The 20,985-nt window shown below is 40.9% G+C and overlaps 1 protein-coding gene across 12 annotated transcripts in view; it reads right to left on the bottom strand.

Annotated features, from left to right (window-relative positions):
- Positions 1-20,985, bottom strand: part of NCOR1 (nuclear receptor corepressor 1) — a 199,860-nt gene that overhangs the window by 574 nt on the left and 178,301 nt on the right. For all 12 annotated transcript variants that reach the window (XM_045199100.3, XM_045199099.3, XM_045199102.3 and 9 more), the window contains 7 exons: positions 20,496-20,653; positions 20,134-20,357; positions 12,861-13,001; positions 11,028-11,170; positions 4,846-4,899; positions 3,650-3,871; positions 1,548-1,727 (listed from right to left, as the gene is read on the bottom strand). In XM_045199100.3, the coding sequence (XP_045055035.2) occupies positions 1,548-1,727; positions 3,650-3,871; positions 4,846-4,899; positions 11,028-11,170; positions 12,861-13,001; positions 20,134-20,357; positions 20,496-20,653 (1,122 nt within the window). The remainder of the gene's footprint in view (positions 1-1,547; positions 1,728-3,649; positions 3,872-4,845; positions 4,900-11,027; positions 11,171-12,860; positions 13,002-20,133; positions 20,358-20,495; positions 20,654-20,985) is intronic.

Genomic DNA, 20,985 nt, shown 5'->3' with positions numbered 1-20,985 from the left:
CTAAAATGGTCTTGTGAAACTAAGCAAAATGAACAATATAGAAGGGCCAAGGTTTCACCACTTAAACAGTAGCCAGTGATAATGCAACAATCAGTCTAGAGAGGATAAATAATACAAACACATGAGGTGAGGGTTGCTGAGCCCAGAAGTGAAAGCTCAGGCCTGGATTTTTAGTTGTTAAGGCTAGAACTAGGTGTTTCCATAGAGAATCCAAGTAGAATTACTGGATTATTATGCTCTAACCAAAAGACTCTGGTTGTACTAAGAACTTCTTGACTCTTAAAGATAAATTCAGGGTACAGTTCTCACAGGATGAGAGGGAAAAATACCCAGGAATTTCAGCAGGTCAAGGGGCAGCAGGATGCATGTCACCTGCTGGATCTCACTGGGCAGATTTATAAATGTACAAGATCTAGAAGAAGGGTACATAAACCTAATGACGGCACTGCTACTGGTTATCAATTTCTAGATTGTTTCACTGTCCCCGGAAAGACGCCTACAGCTTAAGAAACTCTAACGGGGAACATACCATTTTATCAAGTGATTTCATGAATGGTTTTAATAATTCCTTCCCTAAAAGACATTTGAGAACAACCACTGATCTAGGATATAAGTTTTCAAATTAGTACATAACCATTTTACATGTGGTATGAGAATTTTAGAAACCAAAAAGCCTTAAATTATGCTGATATAATATCCATATGAAATTTATGTGTCTTGAGGGGGGAAATTTCAGATTTTTCCATGGACATACATGTATATTTAACCCCTAAGAAAAGTATGGCTTATAGTCTCTGAAAACTTAAATCCACAGCAAACATCCTAGTTTTATTTTTATAAAAATAGGAGAAGTCTGTTCCTTTTTAAGACTACCATTATTATGGTTATTATGTTTAAAAAGCTTACAAACGGGTACAAAATGGAAAGCACTTACTAAATATCCTAGATATTTTCATCAGTCTGTATAGACATAGTGAACCTAAAGAGAGAAAGTGGCTTTTTAAACTATTCTTCCCATTTCTGACTTTGGTGTTCCAGTGTTCCCCAAGAGCCTATTAGGAATGTCCTATACATTGTGATACTTAATAACAAAATCTCATAACGTTTTATGTGAATTTACGATTCTGTGTTGGGCTGCATTCATAGCCATCCTGAGCCGCCGGTTGGAGGCCCTGTATGAAAGGGTAAAGGTGAAGCTGCTGTGGGAGTGGCACTTTACATTTAGGTAAAGTTCACAGAAAAACTGAAACCACAGACTTAGTTTTGCAAACAGCAGATGCTGACTACCGGCCCAGCATAACACAGAAGAGGGGGGAATGGATGAGATATTTTTTCATAACTCTTCCTTTGTTCATGGTGATCAGACCCTGCATTCTTAATATTTTTAAGGTTATATGTATTCAATTTCTATTATGGAAAGTAAACCTATTAATGATACAGGGATGGGAATAGTAGTTTTACAAGCAAAGTTTCTGATTGTGGAAGTACTAACCAAGGCATTAATATAAACTACGTTAAGACTAATTTTCCAGCAGTAAGCTCCTCACCTGTTGAGGAGGGCCTGTCTTCCCAGGCCCATCCCGGTGTCTGCCTGTGGTAATCCCCTTCGGAATGCACAGAGGAGACTGAAGAGGGTCGCTCAGTTCCCAGGTAGCCTTGCCCAGGGATCGGAGATTTAGATTTCCTGCTGTTTGACTTGCTGATCAGCTTTGGTTTGCACACTCCTCCTAAAAGTGAAATGAATTATTAATTGTTGATCTATAGTAATTATGTTCTCAACTTAAAAACCCACCGAAACACTGACAGTTACATAATGCTAAATGAACGAAGAACCTAGATCCTAGTATCCAATGAAGTAAAAATATTTAAAAGAAAGCCAGAATATACTTATGGCAACTATAACAAAAAAAGGGGGCATGTCCTCATGCCAAACTTAAAAACATGTAACCAAGGAACTAAAATTTGAAGAATATTTCTTTCCTGGCCTCGGGGCAAAAAAACTGCTAAGGAAATCAGAGCAGGCTGACAAAATTCTTAAATCTTCACTATCTCCTTCCCCACCAACTTACAGAGAAGCATACAGAGGAGTTATTACATTGCCCCTAAGAAACAGGTCAAAGGTGAAAAACTAGACCAGAAGCCCCTTCTTGGCACTACTGGGCTTCAGCAGAAAGAAAAGGTGCTTCCTATACTGCACTGAAGAAAAACTTCAAAATATATGAATCCAGTTTATAAAAAAACTTGATATGCCAAGAATGAGGTGAAAAGGCTTAGGAAACAAAATACAGGAAGGATCAGACCAGGTATAACAAAAGGGAATTATAAGTATAAAGGAAAAAACTGAGATACAGGAAAAGCAACAGAAAGAGATCAAGATAACAAATAATTAGAAAATAACAAATAAGGAGGGCAAAGACTATCCAGCAAAAAGATAACTTTCTGAAAAAGAGCCTAACCAAAGAAACAAAATAACTAAGAAGAACACTTATTTCCCTGAGTATAAAAATCCACCTGAAAATGCATATGCCCTCCTGTGATCAGGAAAATCTGATACAGAATGATGAATACTAATACATGCTGATAATTAATTTATTAAATTGAAGAAAAAAGGATTCTTTAGACAGAAAAATTGTCATCCACCAAAAGTAGGGGGTGGGGGTAGGGAGAAACATCTAGCCTCATTTCTGATATGACAATGAATGCCAGAAAAGAAAGTAAATCTTGTTTTGAGAAAAGTATGTGTTAAGAAAATTATAACCTGCCAAGCTGTTGTTTCAAATATAAAGGCAACGGCCAAAAAATTTCCCTAGCATTAAATTTCTTAGAATATAACATCCTTTGTGAGAGAATGGGGTATGTAAACCTTTACAAAAAAGAAATGCCATAATAAAAAGATCATACAACCAGGATAACTTCAATCGTGTAACAGTCAACAATATTACAACCTCGAAATACACACACACTTAAAAAAACATTAAAAATTGGAATATAAGAGTAGAAAGGGGAAGACAAAGCTCATCTTTCAGAGCAGGAAGTGAATCTATACTGTCCTAAAATTAATGTGTATAGGTAAAAACAGTATTTCTAATCTCTCTACCTTTTTCTTAACCTTAGTGCAGTCTTTTGCTTGACAATAATAGGAGAATGAAACCTGAAATAATGCTGACCGTCAGGTAAATTATTTCATTCATCCTTTTATATGTGTCTGTCAGTGGACGTGTCTGGAACAACGCTCATTCCTCAAACAGCAGCACAAGCTTTCCAGATAATATGATCTCCAAAGGGTTTTTTTCCCCTTTTTCCTTACTCTTTCTTAGTATAAAATTCTTTTATTCTGAGCCTATCATTCTTATTACAAGTCACTTTTATTCAAAAGCAGAATATGAAATTATACTTGTATTACAATTACAAAGTATACATACAGATAAGGACGAGATGCAAACAAAAGTAAAAACAAATATGCGGGAGGGTGACATTTGGGGGGGGAATTTTTGTCCATATTAGTATCTGTTCATGCTACTAAATGAGCAGGTGAAAAACATTTTTTTTGAAGTAACTAAAACCCTCAGAGGTTATTCTGAACATAAAAATGAGCAGCTGGCTTTTTCTTGGGAAAGCAAACAGAAGAGCATGAGAAAGAAAACCTTACCTGAGTGAGGTGACAGGTCCTCCTCTTCTCTCCGTGTTTCACTACTGGTCATGATGGAAGTGTTGGCACCACCAGGCACTACTCCCACCGGCTGGGACATGACAATGCCGTGGTCCTCCACTTTGTCATCAAAGCTTCCCATGAGAGCCTTCCTGATAATGTCTTCTAGACCAAGGTTACTGGCAGGATCGGCAAAAGAATGACCTCTAGCGCTAACTGAGCCTGAAGAGATAACCATAACATCTCTGCTTATTTCTGAGAGGTCGATCAGGAAACAAATGAACAGACCACAGACAGTCCTTTGGTTCACTGAATACACACAACACAGTGGCACCTCGGTACTCGTCATTAATTCATTCCAGAGCTTGTGACGAGTGCCAAAACCGACGAGTACCAAATGATGAAGTATTTTCTCTTGTGGGGTGGCATCATGACTCACACAAGTTCTCGCAAGTGTGATTGAGTCCTGAGCAAGCGCCCAATGCTGAAACTTTTTTTTCTTGCCAAAATACGACAAATACAAGGTTTGACAAGTTCTGAGGCTGATGAGTACCGAGGTCTGACTGTACCTGGCAAGCTTCCTAAAACACCACTAAGAGCCACATAAACACCATCTAAATTCACCAATAACACAAGGACATTTGATTTTCTTGGCTAATTGAATCAGTCACCCACTTGTGTTAAATTTACTAAAACAGTTTTTGTCTACTTTCAGTTTCCTAGCTTCTGCACTGTTAATAGTTTTGCTTCTCTTTGTTCACTTGTCTTTCTAATATGTATTTATTGAATCTCAATTCACTATTTAAAAAATTCTCACCCAAGAACATGCTTATTGCTTTTAGATAGAGGGAAAGAAGGGGAGAGGGAGAGAAACATCATTGTGAGAAACATCAATCTGTTGCCTCTCCTGTGTGCCCCCACCAGGGACTGAACTGCAGTCCACGCATGTGCTCTGACTGAGAATTGAACCCACAACCCTTCAGTTGATGGGATGACGCTTCAACCAAGGGATCCACACAGGCCAGGGCTTACTCTCTTTTTATTGATACTATCTCCCTGATTAAGTTACAAGCTTTTATTCATTTTTCTGTACTGGAGTAGTCTCCCCACTATGCAGTCAGTACTCAATACATATCTGTTGGATTGACTGCTGCCCTCCTGATTTCATATTGCAAGTAATGTATTTTGAACCTTACCTGAGGTAGTGACTGCTGGCAGATTAAAGATCTCAGTTCCTGGTTGAGCAGCTGCTGTATTTAAATAAATAGTCAAGTTAATTGAGATGTGATAATCATGGACATAAAGAGATCAAGTCTCAAAAAAAATTCTATAATAAAATTAACCAGTTTTTCTTCATGACTTCAACTTTATAGTTCACCCATTAATATAAAGTGAAATAATATTTTTTTTAAAGAAAGGAAATCAGGAAATAAAATATTGGGTGAGATGGGAAAGTCAGAACAGAACTAATATAACCCAGAGGAACAAAAGAAACTTTGTACTGTAGGAGAAACACAAATAGGAAAAAGTTGGTCAAAGAACAGGAATCCAGGCTATTTAGAAGAGAAAGCTTGTATTCTAAGATGATCCCTACAAAAATATAAACAGGTTTGAAGCAACGTGAGATAAGATCAAAGGCAAAGACAGCTTAATGAATAGTATGAAAATGACCTTGTGTTTCCCTGCCATGGTTAACTGGAAACTATCCATAGGGTACCAGGTTAAGACAAAGATTCTGCATGTTGATTCTTTTCATTCCTGCCAATCTGTACAGTTTGAATGACAACAGCTGGGACAACTGGGGACTACCTATAAAGCACTGTACCAAAAATAGAAGGAATTTGGGGACATAAATGGTGTTTTTCATCATGTCTTCCAATTTTATATAGACAATTTGAAAAAGGAAGAACATAAGTAGTGGATGTTTAAACAAATTATGTTCCAAACAAGATTATATTTTGGATGAGACCACAGAAAGGAATGAAATGTACTTGTGAAGGTGGGGAGTACATTTGCCTAGAAATGAACTTTCTTCATTAGGGAAGCTTTAAACTGGCAAGAAGAGGAGCAAAATCTTCAGGAAGAACTATAAAACAATAACTACGATGACAATCTCCTTACTTATGTAACACTCAACCTGAAATAACAAATTTGTGGGATAGGACTCATTCATTCATTTTACAGATATTTATTGAGCAGTTATTTTGTTGAATCATAATAAAATCACCTTATTGATCAAAAGTGGTCAGGTGAAAACAACTTCATATCCTATAGCCAATGAAAATACTGTATGATACTGGACTTAAAAGGCACTTCTTTTACCTATGGAGCTTACAGTTCAGTGTGGTGTTAGGGCCACCAAATCAGAATCACCTGGGTAATTTAGTAAATGTACTTTCCTAGATTCCTGGGGCCTGTAATTCACATACTTAACAAGCAATCCAGGTGGCTGTCATGGATATGATAGTCAAGTTTGAGCACCTCTGGGTTAAAGCAGATGGGAAAACTTTTTCCCCCCCTGCAAAAAACTTTATTTCCATTTGGTCCAATGCATGGGAGAGGGCTCCAGGGTGGTTCCAAGGAGGCCTAGTGGTTTCAGGGAGAGGCTCCGACAAAAGCTAGAGACACCAGCGGGGGACACACAGGGTCTCCTCAAAGGCCTCTGGGCTCCAAAGGCTTCTAGTTGTGCTTGAGGGGGAGCCTTTTGAAGAGACTCCCACCCGTCCAGCCTGGGTGCTGGCCGGTCTGTGGAGGTAAGTCGGGGGGGTCACCCGTACTCCTGGATGAGGATGTGGTTCTCCAGAAAGTCACAGAAATGAGGGTCTGTGCAGGCAGAACCCAGGGCCTGCAGACCCACAAGGGCCTGGGTCAGGTTCTTCTCTAAGGCCAAGATGGCTTCCCTGGCATCCTGAGTATCACCCTACTCATCTTGGGAAGGCTTCAGCACGTCCCGGAAGAGAACGTGGCCACCATGCTGGTTCTGCACCTTTAAGAGACTCTCAGTGCCCTTGTGCTTCTCTGCCAACTCTTGGAAGTGGCCCACACTGTGCAGAGCCACAGCACATCGATGGGAATAGAAGCCCAGAGAGAGGTAGGTGTAGGAGGCCCGCAGATGCAGGTTGACTAGGTGGTTGACGGCAGCCTCCACCTAGGTGGAGTGATTCTGATGAACTTGGGAGCTCATGGTTGTTTGGCAATGAGTTTAAGGTCAGAAAATGGTGTTGGCTGGTCTCGGAGGCTAAGGATGGCCAAGGTGGTTTTGGCAGTGACTAGAAAAGAAGTTGGAGGGTGATCGAAGGCTGGAAGAAGGGGCATCCTAGGTCTGTTCTGTCCAAATAGGATTTGTTGAAGTGAGAGACACATCCCTGGGATGCTGAGGACACTCCAGATGGGCAAACTTGTGAGAGAATGTAATTACTCAGAAAGGAGGGAACGAAAGATATTTGAGCTGTTTAGGGGGCAGACCTGGCAGGAGGACGTAGTACCATCAGCAGTACAGAAGGCGGGAGAGGGAACTGCCAAGAAAGTGACTTAGTGGAGCCACCATAAAGGTAAACTTGGTAGGGAAGGTGGAAGAACAGATTTCTTCCTTCGGAGAGGTACAATGTTAATTCAGTGTCTAAACATTTAAGGAGCCAGTAAGATATTCAAGAAGAAATGAAGTCTGCAAAGTAGAAAAGGTTGAACTCCAGTTAGAAGTTGGGGAGTTTTCCAGCACAGTTTAAACTCCCAGAGTGGATGAAATAAATCAGAAAGTGATTTATTGAGGAGTTGTATGAGGAGAAAACTAGGAAAACCAACATTCAAGGGCTAGGCGAAGCAAGACTGAGCTTCTAAGGAGACAGGAGAAATGGACGAACAAGTAGGAAAAGAAACAAGATAAAGTAGTATCTGAAAGCCAAGAGAAAAAGATTCCCGAAGAGGGAAGTGGTTCACTATTATCAGCAGGTACAAAGAGATCAAATAAAGTCCGGTGTCAAAGCCAGGGAGTCTGAAGACGAAAGGTGCTGGGGTCCAGCTCTGCTGGAGCCCTGAGCTGAGGCAGGTGCATGTGGGGGATGGCCTTCTCAGTGACACCTCCTGCTGAGGCCTGGACGTTCCCTGCAGCCCAGAGGGGCCACTGGCTCCTTCATCCCAGAGATTTCCACAGGCAAGACCTACTTAGGGTCACTTTCGCTAGATTGTCACATAAGAAAATGAAAACAGCCAATGTAACAATACCTCCCTGTGTGAATGAATCAAAATTTTATCTTTTTCTGGGTCAGATCAGCAAAAGAAAAAATTTTTTGGTGTACTGCAGAATTTTAATAATTAGTTTATATGTGCCATGAGATGAAAAAGGCTGAAAATCACTGCTTAACTCTCAATTCCTTAACTGTCCCCTTCCATAATCAAAATGACTTCTTGCAATCAGAAAACCCCAGACTTAAGCAATTTTGTTAGCACTTTCCTTAAAACATTAATACATTTTATTTTCTGTTAAACTTAGATACTTGTTTCATTATTTTCAGAGATTAGAAACCATCTATCATCCTAAAAGCATCCAACATGCTAGCCTGCTCAATTAATAACTGTTAAGTTAATAAATGAGAGAGCTAAGACCAATGGAAAAAAATAAGAGAAAACTATAGGCTTAATTCATATGTGGCATTTTCCTGTCAATTTTTTCCCCACTGAAATGGCAACACAAAGACTAGAGAGGATGGGGTCAAACGATACAGAGGTGAGACAAGGCTTAATTAACCACTGGCTGCTCTGAAGCCTCTGTGTCTCCATGCTCAGATTCCTCTCTGGGTTCTGTGAGAATCTGAACATGACAGCTCCATATTTTTTGCTGGTGATATTTGAGGAGCTATAAATAATAGATGAAACCATTGAACTGAAGGCAGATAAATGTAATGATATTATTTTTTAAAAAGAAGAAGAAGAAAAGATACTATAAGCCTGATAGCAATACTGGTCAACATTCTTAACAGGGGTGTCCAACCTTTTGGTATCTCTGGACCACACTGGAAGAGCTGTCTTGGACCACACGTTAAATACATTGTGACACATAATCACACAAAAAATCTCATAGTGTTTTAAGTACATTTACTATTTTGTGTGGGGCAGCATTCACAGCCATGCTGGGCTGCATGCAGCCCACAGGCTGTAGGTTGGACACCCAACCAACCCATGGCTTACGATGGCAATGAATGCGGCCCAACACAAAACTATAAATTCACTTAAAACCTTTTCTTTGCTCATCAGTTTTTGTTAGTGTTTGTGTATTTAATGTGTGGCCCAGAGACGCCAAAAGGTTGGACATCCCTGTTTTCCATAATTTGTTGCCACTTAAGATAAACTGGTAATTAAGAGCTAGGGTAAGTTCACAAATAATAAGTGACCCTGGGCTCATCCTTTTTCCCCTTTGCCACTCAACGTTTATGAATCACCCAGTGTCACAGATCCACACACCCACCTGGCAGTTACAAGTGCACAGGCCACAATTTCCTTTCTTTTGACAGAGTCAGGAGACTAATTCATAAAAAGAGAGCAGAGTGTGGTGTACCCAGATTGCTGCAAGGCATCCAACCAAGCCTCTCTGCATCACTGGATATACTCGAGTAAAAGGTGGATAAGTTAAGATTGGGCGATAGTATTGGGTTGACCAAAAGGTCCATTGCATTTTTTCTGTAAAATAAAAGACATTTTTCACCAATAACTACTGATTTGGGTATTTTGAGTATGCTGGCTATCTCCTACTATTGGCTTGTAGTGGGGAGAGGCCGGGGTGCTGGTAAACATCTTCCAGTGCATTAGACAACACACAGCAAAGGATTATTTGGCCAAAATGTCAATAGTACCAAGAAACTTCACAAACTACTTTTGACACATTCGATCAGTCACAGCACCTTCTCCATACACTGCACAAATCTTTGTGTTTCAGTTGCATTTTTACCTTTCTTGAATTAATAAAGCATAACATGCCAAAAATGTTAGGTATCTTCTTCCATTTTCAAAATTGAAATGGCTGCACAAAAATTTACTTGTCTTGAGAAGTATCTTTTTTAAATGCTTGCTGAAATGACAGCTGTCACTATACAATCTAACAAAATTGTTTCAAAATGAAGTTAAAGACAACTAAACACCATTAGAACGGTCGTATGGAAAAAATGTAACAGACTTTTTAGCCAATCCCGTGTGAGTGAGTGTGCTAAATAACAGAGTATGAAGAAGATTCTGATTAAGGCATATTTACCAACCAAAAGGAAAGGTTGGGATACCACAAAGCTTTACCCTAGTGGATATTTACCAAAGATCTAGGTAGTGATGATGCTACAAGTACAGAACTGCAGAAGCATGGACTCAGGGGTTGGAATGCCTGAGTCTGAACCACGGCCCCATTACTTACCGGTTACATAACCTGCACCAGTTATTAAACCTCTGAGTCTACTTACTCAACTACAAAACACAGGCAATTATAATTTGTAATGTGTAGGGTTGTTGTGAGGATTGAATTACTATACACATGCACATGCTTAGAGTAGCGCTGACAGCATAGTAAGTAGTTATGTGTGTGTGTGTGTGTGTGTGTGTGTGTGTAAACTGTTTTCTGCCAATACCAATTGTTATTGATATTTTCAGATGGTGGGTTTATCAGATTTGCAGATGGATGCTGAATAACTGAACTGAGATCCAAAAGACACTAGTAGGGTAGAAAAAGTCAATGATGCAAGCACTGAGTGCATCATCCTATATTTGGAGCAAGTTAAGTACAAAAGGGGAAGGGTATGGATCAAAAGCAGCACAGATCTTGATATTTATATTGGTGCTAAACACACTACAACTTAACAGTAGGTAGGTTGCTAAAAAACCCTAATATAATATTAGACTCCATTAATAGTGATGAATCTCAGAACCTACTAAAAGGCTAAGCTACATAGAATGTTTTTAGTAGAGAGAAGTTAAGATGTATGAATACTCAGAACCAGGCCAGTTGTGATGATGAACTGGGGATATTTACAGAGATAAGGCCCAAAGGTTATGACCTGTCTTCAAATGGCTGAAGAAATGTTATATAGAGATGGCCCAAATGGATAAAACCAAGACCAGTGGGGGGAAAAATATGGAGAACTAATCCAGCCCCACATAAGAAAAATGTTTCCTAGACCCAGCATTTATCCATAGAGGAAATGGACAGCTTCAGAAATAGCAAGTTCCTGCTCCCTAACAGAGTCTTTATATACTGGTAGACATGTGAGAAGAAACATCAGGATCAGGTGTAGTTAGATGCCTATAAGAGCCTTTAAACACAAGGATTACACAAGAGGCAACATTGGAGATATCATTATTAATGCATGCTTTATTTGGAGTTTATGAAAGAAATCCTACTTACCCATATCAGAGTCACCTCCACCAGAGGAGTTCAACTTACGAAAAATCTCCTGCTTCTTTGATTTAACCATGGGTGACGTGTTTTCAAGCTTGGTGAAGAACGAAGGCAAGTAGCTTATACTCCCTGGTGAGCGGGAATCACTCCTGTCGAGAACACAGTTATGTCTATTATCATCTGAACTCCTAACCTGAGAGACTTTTCTGTCAATGATAATAACAGTCATAGAGTATCTGAGAAAACTACTACCTCGTGTGTGTGGTTACAACCCTAAGGAGCAATGTGTGACCATAAGCCAGTTAGTACATTATATTTGAGGACACAAATACTTTAACACTCAAAGGTGAAATCACAAAATGAGAACCGGAATGGAGATAATCTAGAACAAAGACTTAACAGAATAAGCAGCAAACATTATTAGCAGAAAAACTAAGAAGCAGTTCATAATGCTGCATGCATAACCATCTGCCTATGGTTACCACATGAACTAGGAACTATTTTACTAGCAGAATTACTTTGAAGTAAAATACAATTATAATCAATAGCACTCTGGTCTGTAAAATAGCAAGAGTTCACACTTAAGTAATCAACCACTGGGCTTGAACAGAGTAACTATAACAAAGAAATTGTTACAATCATTTCAATGCCTCCTACCAGATGAGCTAAGTTTCATGTAAAGGGTTCCATGTTTCATTGGCAGCTTCCTATATGAACACATTAAAAAAAACAAGTTTCCTTTAACAGCTCAAGACTACCAAGCTCTAACTGGAGCCAGAGATGATAACCGAACATATAGAAGACTGCAGGTAACATAATCCGGTCACATGGATCCATTCATCATTGAAACATGAGAATATGTTTGAAGCTACCATTTGCCAAGAAAGATGAATAAGGTGATATAAAAATGTATAATTACATTTAACATCATTCCCTCTTCAAACATTTTCTTCCTCATTTCATTGAAAGGTATCAACATCTATTTGAATGTTTATGAGTATATATAAAGTAAATAACAACACATTGAAAGAAACACACTAACAGTTTGGGGTGAAACAGATCTTGGTTTAAGGCAGGCTTGCTCTCTTACTTTATTTGACCACGGGCAGATCATGTGTTCACCTCTCAGAGCATTGGGAGAGGGTGTTCCACACCAAGAAAACAGCATGAATATGGACTGAAAGGAATTCAGGGAACAACAGACAACTTGATATGGATGAGAATAAAGTATAAGGGAAAAGTGGCAGAAAAGGCGATGAGCAGTGTAAGCCTGATTCTCAGCATTTTAGACAATTCACTCTGGTGGAAGTGCACTGGAGAGGAGGCAAATCAGAGATGTCTGTCTAATCCAAGTGAGAATTCTAGTAATTCATAGGGTTGGGTTAGGGGTAGAAAAAGGTAAGAAAAATAATGTAATGCAGCTTGGCACAGGTAATCATTAACTTCCCCTCCATACTGTGGACTGTGAGTCCACAGTGCTTGGTACATGGTTAGCACTCAAATGGTGGCTGAATTCAGAGGGGGACCACACAGGCAAAAGAGGGTTAATAAAAGATCTAGAAGGACTTAATTTCAAGGAGAATAATAATTCTTTCCTATAACCTGTAAGTATTATAATTTTTCATTAAAATCCACTAGTATCAGATCACTAGGAAAACAAACTGAATGGTCCTCTGAGAGTCCTATCCTGACATACAACCCAAAAAGAAAAAGGCACCGACTTTAAGGAAAATGGAAAGGCACTGCAAGTGCGTACGCGTGCGCGCACGCGCGCGCACACACACACACACACACTCATAGACGGGAGCTGTCAGCGAGGCTGGGCAGCTCGCTCCTCACCTCTGCTCTGCGGGCTCTGCTCCTCTCTGAGACAGTAGCAGCAGGCTGTCCTGTTTCTCATGCACAACTGGAACCTGGGGTGGGGAGATGGGTTCATAGGGCTCTGAAGAGACATGACTCCTCTCTGGGGATTTTCCAGGCCTAAGAATATAACACATAAAATATTAGATTGTACTCCTAGGGCTCACCTGCAGTTTACTTAACTCACTACTTCATTCAGGAGAAAATGAACAAAAGTTGCCAATTTATATCAGTAAAAATTTTCCTGAAGTACTCATTATATATGTGGTTATCAAAAAAAGTCTGTCACTCCTGGTTTACCCACACATGCCTGACAGACAGGGGAGTCACATTACATGCAGAGCCAGGGCAGAGCCAGCCCTGTCAGGAGGCTCCTCTGTGCTGCAGCATCAGACCCCACCCACCGGCCCTGGCCAGCCACTCAGGTGAGCCCTCATAGGTTTTAAGGCTCATTTTGAGTCACGCCTTACCAGGTCTTTCCCCGTTAAATTAAAAGATAAAGTACTTGAGAACTAAACTGAAACCTAAGGTTTGTCCAGTGAGTCAAGATAGGCTCTGATATTATCATTGTAGGGCTAAGAAGTTCTTCACAATTTAATGTTCTTCCTTTGGATACCATGTTGGTAAGGATAATGTGAGAGAAACACACTGTTCAGACCAAAAAAAAATGTTTTTGGCTTAGTGGTTATTCATGTTAAGAAATATTTATGACCTTTAACATCTGCTTTTATTACTGTTATACTTAAGTATAATTTGTGATTTCTTTTCCCAATCAACTCTACCCAATTCTCAGAGGTGGCCATTTTTGACCATTTTTTTCTTTTAGTTCTTTGGTGCTTACCTTAGTAAATAATCTTATACCTTTCTTGATTTATAAAACTTGAAACTGTATCTATCAACTCCCTTCCATGACAGATGAACTTGGCTTCCTTCTCTATGTTGCCCATTTTAACCTTTAGTTTGTCTATTTTAATTTTACATAGCATATTCAACCATTTTTTCTGTGATTTACAGCATTTACATTGTGTCTTGAACTCCAGAAAAACTCCTGTGTGTTGTTTTGCTTACAGATTGAAAAACCCGGCAATGGTGCCTTATAATACTATAAATTGTGTGAACATTTAAAACTGTAAAACCAAGAATATGACTAAAATCCAATGAAAGAAATGTGACAATCCTAATTCAAATGCACAGTTGTAGTGATGTACAAATTACAAGTGAAAAAATCAAATGGAATTTTCACAAATACCATTGACCACTCAAAATCTGCTACATAAAACTCTGTATCAGGAGTGAACCACAAGTCTGCTATACAAGCTGTGAACTTTCTTTGATAATTGGAAATTTTTTTTAAAAGAAAAAATGTGTTTTCATCATATCTTTAACATCACCAAGCTTCTTGACATGATTATGTCTGAGATATGCTTCAAAATAATCCAGTTTGAAGATGGACAAGTAGGAATAAAAATGAAACAAAATTAGCCCTATACTGATGAGTACTGAAGCTGGGCAATAGATATGTACAGGCATATTATACTATTCTCTCTACTTTTGTAAATGTTTGAAAAATACCACAACAAAGTATTTTTGTTTTTGAATGAGGATCATTCTGCTTCTTAAATTATTCTTACTTCTTCATGTCCTTGGCTAACTGGAGGGCTTGGTAGGCAGGCTGGAGAAGCACCGCTGCTACCAATTTCTCTTTTTCATCCTCTGAATGAGGGCCCCCACTACTTAGGTTCACCAACCCACTGTGTATCTTCCAGATATTTACCATTATCTTTGACCTGCTAACATCCCAGACTTGTTCTCAGCACTTCTATGAATTTTATGAATGTTCATGCTACTATACTATAATTTAGCATGTCCCAATGCTTAGTCTACCTACCACCTTGAACCAAAAACCTGCCTCCATTAAAAAAAACAAACACACACCCAAGTGCAGAACATTATGGAGAAAACTATTCCAAGATATGGCTGCTGCCTAAGCTGAAAGAGAGACCAGGGCCAGAGCGGGGAGACTGCTTCCTGAAAACCACCTTTAGAGACCGTCTGATCGTAATCTATATTCACTCTCACATAAGCCAGCACCCCTCCTCTGCTTCCTACTACGTGCTGGTTTCTGGAAGAGGCCACTGACCTGACTAGGTCGAGCATGTAAAGTAACTTCCTATACCTGGAAACATTCATGTACTAGTACCCTGTGACTATCAGTCCCCTCTTCCCCCATTACCCTATATAATTCTTGGCAGGTGCCAAAGAATTACATAGGTGCAAGGATCCACTTCATCTTGCAACTGCCTAAGTATGTAAGTATCCCTTAATAAACTGTGTCAATTACCAGACTGAAATGACCAGCCTCTTTCTTCAGTCTTTCTTTGCCCTTTGCTATGGAGGTAGATTTTCAGTCCCTGACCTTTCCCTGAGTCTGCTTGTACTAACAACTGGTGAGCCAGTCAAGTGACCAAAGAAATGGGCCTTGGCTCGCCATCCACTTCTATGTGGGCTGCCATGTGAGTATGGGACAACCTGAAAATGCTAGCTGGTCTCCTCCATTTATCTGAAGAACTATGCATCGCATACTGCAACAAGAAAAGAAAGTGCATGGGCATAGCTGCAGGCTGGCCCCTTGTCTGACCACTGACACCCAGCTAGAGGCAGAAATCAGAGTTATAAAATGGGAGGCAGACTTAGGGAAAACTGACCAGACACAGAGAGCATCTGAAATTGTGGGAAATACTCAGAACTTGGGCAGAAGGAAAGAGAGGGTAGGAATCAGGACAGTACAAGAGAAAGGACCTGTGAGGATAACCCAAAAGCCCATATAGGATGAAGGCCAAGATTGTCCTTGGGTGAGGGCCATAGGAGGCAATCAGAGGCCTCATATGGAACTCACCATCCACTGGTCATCCAGAAATAAAGAGGGTAACTGCTGTGGCTGACATGCACTGAGTGTACCCAATACATGATAATCCATAGAGAGCTATGGAGGCGACTAATAGTCAGAAAGTCCCCCTTGTTCTGCAAATTGGGCGTTCCCACCGCCAGGAGTATGAAGTCTTCATCTCCCCAATCCCCAAAACATACCAGGCATTGACATCTTGCAAAGACGGACTTTACAAACCTCTATCAGGAAATTCTACCTTCAAGGACAATTAATCAAATTAGTACTAAGAGAGAGTGCTAACTGAGAGCCAGTCAGTTTACCACCACAGCAGAGAGTTACTGGGAATGACTTAAGGATGGGAAAACTATCCAAGAGCTCTACCATATGGGCATGATGTGCCTGACACATGGTGCCTTTAACAGACCAGTGCAGCCAGTAAGATAGCCAGATGTCTCTTAAAGGATGACAGTAGATTACAGAGAGCTAAAAAAGGAACCATCCTCTGTTCATGTAGCTGTGCCCAATACTGGCCCTATATTAGATAATGTGGCTATTGTCCTAGAAATATACGCTACGCTGGACCTGGCTAATGTCTTTTTTAGCATACCCCTGACTGGTGGGTCCCAAAATCAATATGTCTTTACCTGGGAGGGTCAACAATGGGCTTTCCAAAGTGCTTCCTCAAGGCTATCTACATAGCCCCACTGTATGCCATGGCATGGTGACCACAATTTGTCACTGTTTTCTTTCCCAACCCCAGTGAAATGGGCGCATTACATTGATGACATAAATGTTAATCTGTGAAGATTTGCCTCTGCTACAGAAAACCCTGTGGGCTTTACTGGATCAACTACAACAGAGACGATGGGCAGTGAATCCACAGAAAATTAAAGGTCCAAGCACCGCTATAAAGCTCTTGGGAATTGTTTGGCCCATAAGATCCATGATCATCCCCGAGGCCACCATAGATACAATGCAAGCCTATCCCATACCAAAAAACGCGAAAGAGGTACAGGCTTTTGCAGGGATTCTGGGGTGTTGGAGAACACTCATACCCCATTTAGTGCAATGCCTCCACCCAGATTCCTACACTGAGTAAATGGCATGACTACCTACAGCAGAGTACACTGTCAAATAGCCCTCTGTTTAGAGATGCAACAACTATTAGGCCCCCTTGGATATACAGACCCTTCAAATACCCCTGCTCCTATACCCATGTTGGTTCCTGCAACCTATAAAATAGGAATAGGGGAAACCTCAGCTGAAGCCTGGTGTACCAATTGCTCTAGTCAGGGTGTCCACCTACTTGGGCAGCAGTTGCCACCCAGCCATCCACGGATACTATCTGGAGGGAAACAAGGAATAAACCTCACTAGCCAGAGGGCTAAGGTAACAGCTGCCTGGTTAGTAATCACACTTGCACCCCGGCCACCAATCCTATACAATGACAGTTGGGCTGTTTTAAAAGGATTGACACTGTGGCTCAGACAACGGAAAAAGGAGGGGTGGATGATGATGAACAAAGCTTTATGGGGCAAGAGGTGTGGAAGGATATTTGGGCTCGCTTACAAAAGCCTGAGGCAGATCTCACTATCTTCCAGGTCCCTGCCCATAGGGTATCCACACCCCGAAGTAATCAGGAAGCAGATGCCTTGGCAAAAATATATGTTTTAGCAACTGACTGATCAGTGTACAAGGCAAACTGGGGACAACAGAGGACCGGGCACTGTAGTGCCTCAACAGGATGGCACATATATAAGGAGGCAAGCTACCTTTACAACCCAGGGATCTGGTTAATGCAGCTGTATCCTATCCTGTCTGCTCCAGTGATACCCTGGACAACCACCATGAGACTCTGGGGTTATCCAACAAAACCCCCAATGGGTAAGGGACTGGCAAACTGACTACATGGCCTCTCCCCTTGAGTAAAGGCTCCAAATATGCTCCGGTGCATGTCCACACTGAATCTGGTTTAACTCAGGCCTCTCCACGTGAGTAAACTAATGTTGCCACTGTAAAGGAACCAGAAAAGGTAAGTGCTATGTGTGGGAATCCCCAATGAATAGAGAGTGATCAGGGGTCACATTTCAAAGGACATGATGTTCAGGAATGGGCACAAGAACACAATATTAAATGGAAATTCCACCTCATAAAACCCAAAGGCAGCCAGTCGGGCAAGTGAAATGAAAAAGATAGTGTCATTAAACAACAGATAAAGTTACTAAATGGAAAACCTACCTTGGCTGGGTAGACAAAGACAAGCACATCCTCAGGCATTAATACATTTAAATGACCAACCCATGGGACCTATTGCCCCAAATGCCAGATTAGGAACGATACAATAAATATGTGGAAAAGAAAGGACACAGTGATAGTCCAGATGCTTGCAATGGATCGAGCAATGATACTGTGGACATCGAGCCCTACTGTCCCTGAGAAGGTGACCATTTATTGGAACCTGCAATGGGCCACACCACTGAGGTGCGGAGTGTCAGGATGGGTAGGGATATCCACCTGGCAGCCTGAGCCTGAGGGGAACCACCAATGATGGACTGTGGCTTTGTTCCAGGACACCAATCCCTAGCCCCCGAGGAGAGCCAACCAGAATTTGGTGCATAAAACCCTGCCATATTCCCTGCTTGCTCGCAATTTCCCCGGCCCGCTCCATGGACCGGAGAATCTTGCCCAAGTGCGCAAACCTCAATAAAGCTCTGTACTGCCTAATTTTGTGGCTGATTGGCATTTCTTCCTCCGGAGCCTAAGAAAACCTTTCACGGAGGAACTCATAAACCTCTGGTGGGATCCTGCTATTCCAATGCAATCAGGACCTGTGGAGACACACTATACATGGATAGAGATGTGCACCATCAAAACGGGAAAAACTAGGGGTCCTAGTCTGGCATATTCCCCCTCCTATTCACCTCTACACCAGACAGCACTATCCTCCCCTTGCCAGCATGTAGCATTTACACAGCCTGGCCAGTGTAGGCCAGTTCTTAAGGTAGGGGCTACATTAACATCTAGAGATCAGGTTCCAAGAGTAATGCTCATAGAAGACAACCTCTGAATTCAAGTCCCTATGAATATTGGTCTTTCTGACCTTACACTTCTGCTGCTCCTGTGGCATCCAGTTACAGGGGGCAGGCACCAGTGCCATCATCCAAACTGAATGCTGTGCTTTTAATACCACATGAGTCTGATAGTATCTCCTCTTTAGGACCCACATAAAAACAAGTGAATGTTTTAAGTGACCTACCCCCAAGCCTAGGAAACATATTAACACACTGGTTTGGATCTTCGGTGGCATGGTGGAAAAAACTGTTACTAATACTTGGAGTGTTTCTTTTGTCTTTTTTCTTGTATGTGCCTACACTGTTGCTGTGGTATGTCCAACTGGCAACCAAGCAAGTTACCTCCGTGCTAAATGAAGCGCCACACTGACCACTTAGGGTACATGGTGGAAAAGGGGTGCGTGTCAGATTTTAAGAGCCAGCCACGAGAAGTGGGGTATGGAGGAGAGACTGTTCTAAGGCATGACCACTGCTTGACCTGTGAGCTGGACCTGAAAGAGAGGGGAAAACTGCTTCTCTGAAACTCTAATGGAAACTGTCTGTGCATCATCGATGTTTGTTGTGATATAAACCAGTGCCCCTCCTTTGCCTCCTACTATGTGCTGGGTCCTGGAACAGGCTATTGTCCTGACCTGGTCAAGCGTGTGAACTAATTTCTAAGGGCACTAATGTATTAGTACCTGTGACTAACCCCCCACTTTACCCTATGTAATTCTCTGGCACTTTCCAAGCAGTATAAGAATCCATTTCATCTTGCAGATGGCCAATGTATGTTTTTTATGTAAAAAGTCTACTATTACTAAACTGAAAAGGCCAGACTCTTTCTTCCGTCTTTTCCTGCCCTCTGCTTACAGAGGTGGATTTTCCATCCCAGGTCCTTTCTCTGGGTCTGTGTGCACTAACAGCATTGGGTAAGCAGAAATGCCTTTTACCTGACGGTCCGGCCATATAAAATGTGTTACCTCTCATGGTACCTCTATTGGCCTCATTTTCATTATTAAATGTCAACTTCCTAAACATCTATTGCTGCTAACCCAACAGAAACCATGGGGAGAGAAAAATGTTTTGATGATTCTAAAGGACCACTCAAAATGTCCTTATACTACTACCAAACTACATAGTCTTCATAATTGCTTTTGCAAACCTACGAACAGGATGTAGCAATTGTCTACACTCTCCAAGGAATGAAGGTAAATAAACTTCAGAGTTAAGAAATGAATCCTCTATCTTGTAGATATATTAAAATTGTTTTACTGTTGGGAAATTTTCATATGATTTGAAATAAAGACCATACCTTCCCCTGGATTTGTCCGTAAGATTTTCTGGAGAGACCCTTGAACCTGGTCTTTGATGGTGGACAGACGGAGACTGGGATTCTGGGCTGTAGTGATTTGATGTTTTAGTCCTCACAGGGGTAGACACCAAAGCAGATGGTGAATTTTGGAATGTTGAAGTGGGAGGCTGCTGGGGAGGCTGTGAGGAAACTTGATTCCTGGCAAAATCTTGTGTGATAATTTGCTGTGAATGAGAAAAGAATTAAACCCATTAAGAAAGTGTAAAGAAAGTGTAGCCCCCCCAAAACTAGACATCTTTACTCTGATTCTATGTGAAATGTGCCCTCGGCATGATAGAAAAAATTAAGAATGAAAAACTCACACAGATGTGATCAGCAAGTGTGATCAGTCGATGTGTCCTGGGCACTTGCCCTACCCCCTCAGCTTGTGAAGAAGGGGGCAGCTGCTGCTGTGGAGACGGTGACTCTTGCTGTGGTCGATAGTGATGTGATGGTCCTTCGTACTGCCTGGTAGCTTCAGCTAACACAGGAAAGATAGATGTCTTACTCCAGAGATGCCCTACCTCTCACCCATTATCAAAGATTAAACACAGCTCTGAGGAACACATGAAAGGGATACAGTACATTTCTCTAAATAGGACTCTTACTTAATTTTGAATAAAAATATTTATTTACAGAATAAAGAAACTAGAGGACTAATATACAATAAAAATTGAAATCATAAGTGAGCAAAAGAAAATGAATAACTCCTTCCTCTATCATTAAATGAATGAATAATAAGCAAATGAATAATCAAATAAGAGCTTAAAAATACAACAGTTTTTCATTAATGCAGATTACTTTAAAACAGAA

The sequence above is a fragment of the Desmodus rotundus genome, chromosome 9 (assembly GCF_022682495.2).
Source record: "Desmodus rotundus isolate HL8 chromosome 9, HLdesRot8A.1, whole genome shotgun sequence".
Taxonomy (NCBI): Eukaryota; Metazoa; Chordata; class Mammalia; order Chiroptera; family Phyllostomidae; genus Desmodus; species Desmodus rotundus.
The sequence above is the reverse complement of the archived record's forward strand: the minus strand, read 5'-3'. Positions and strand labels throughout refer to the sequence as shown.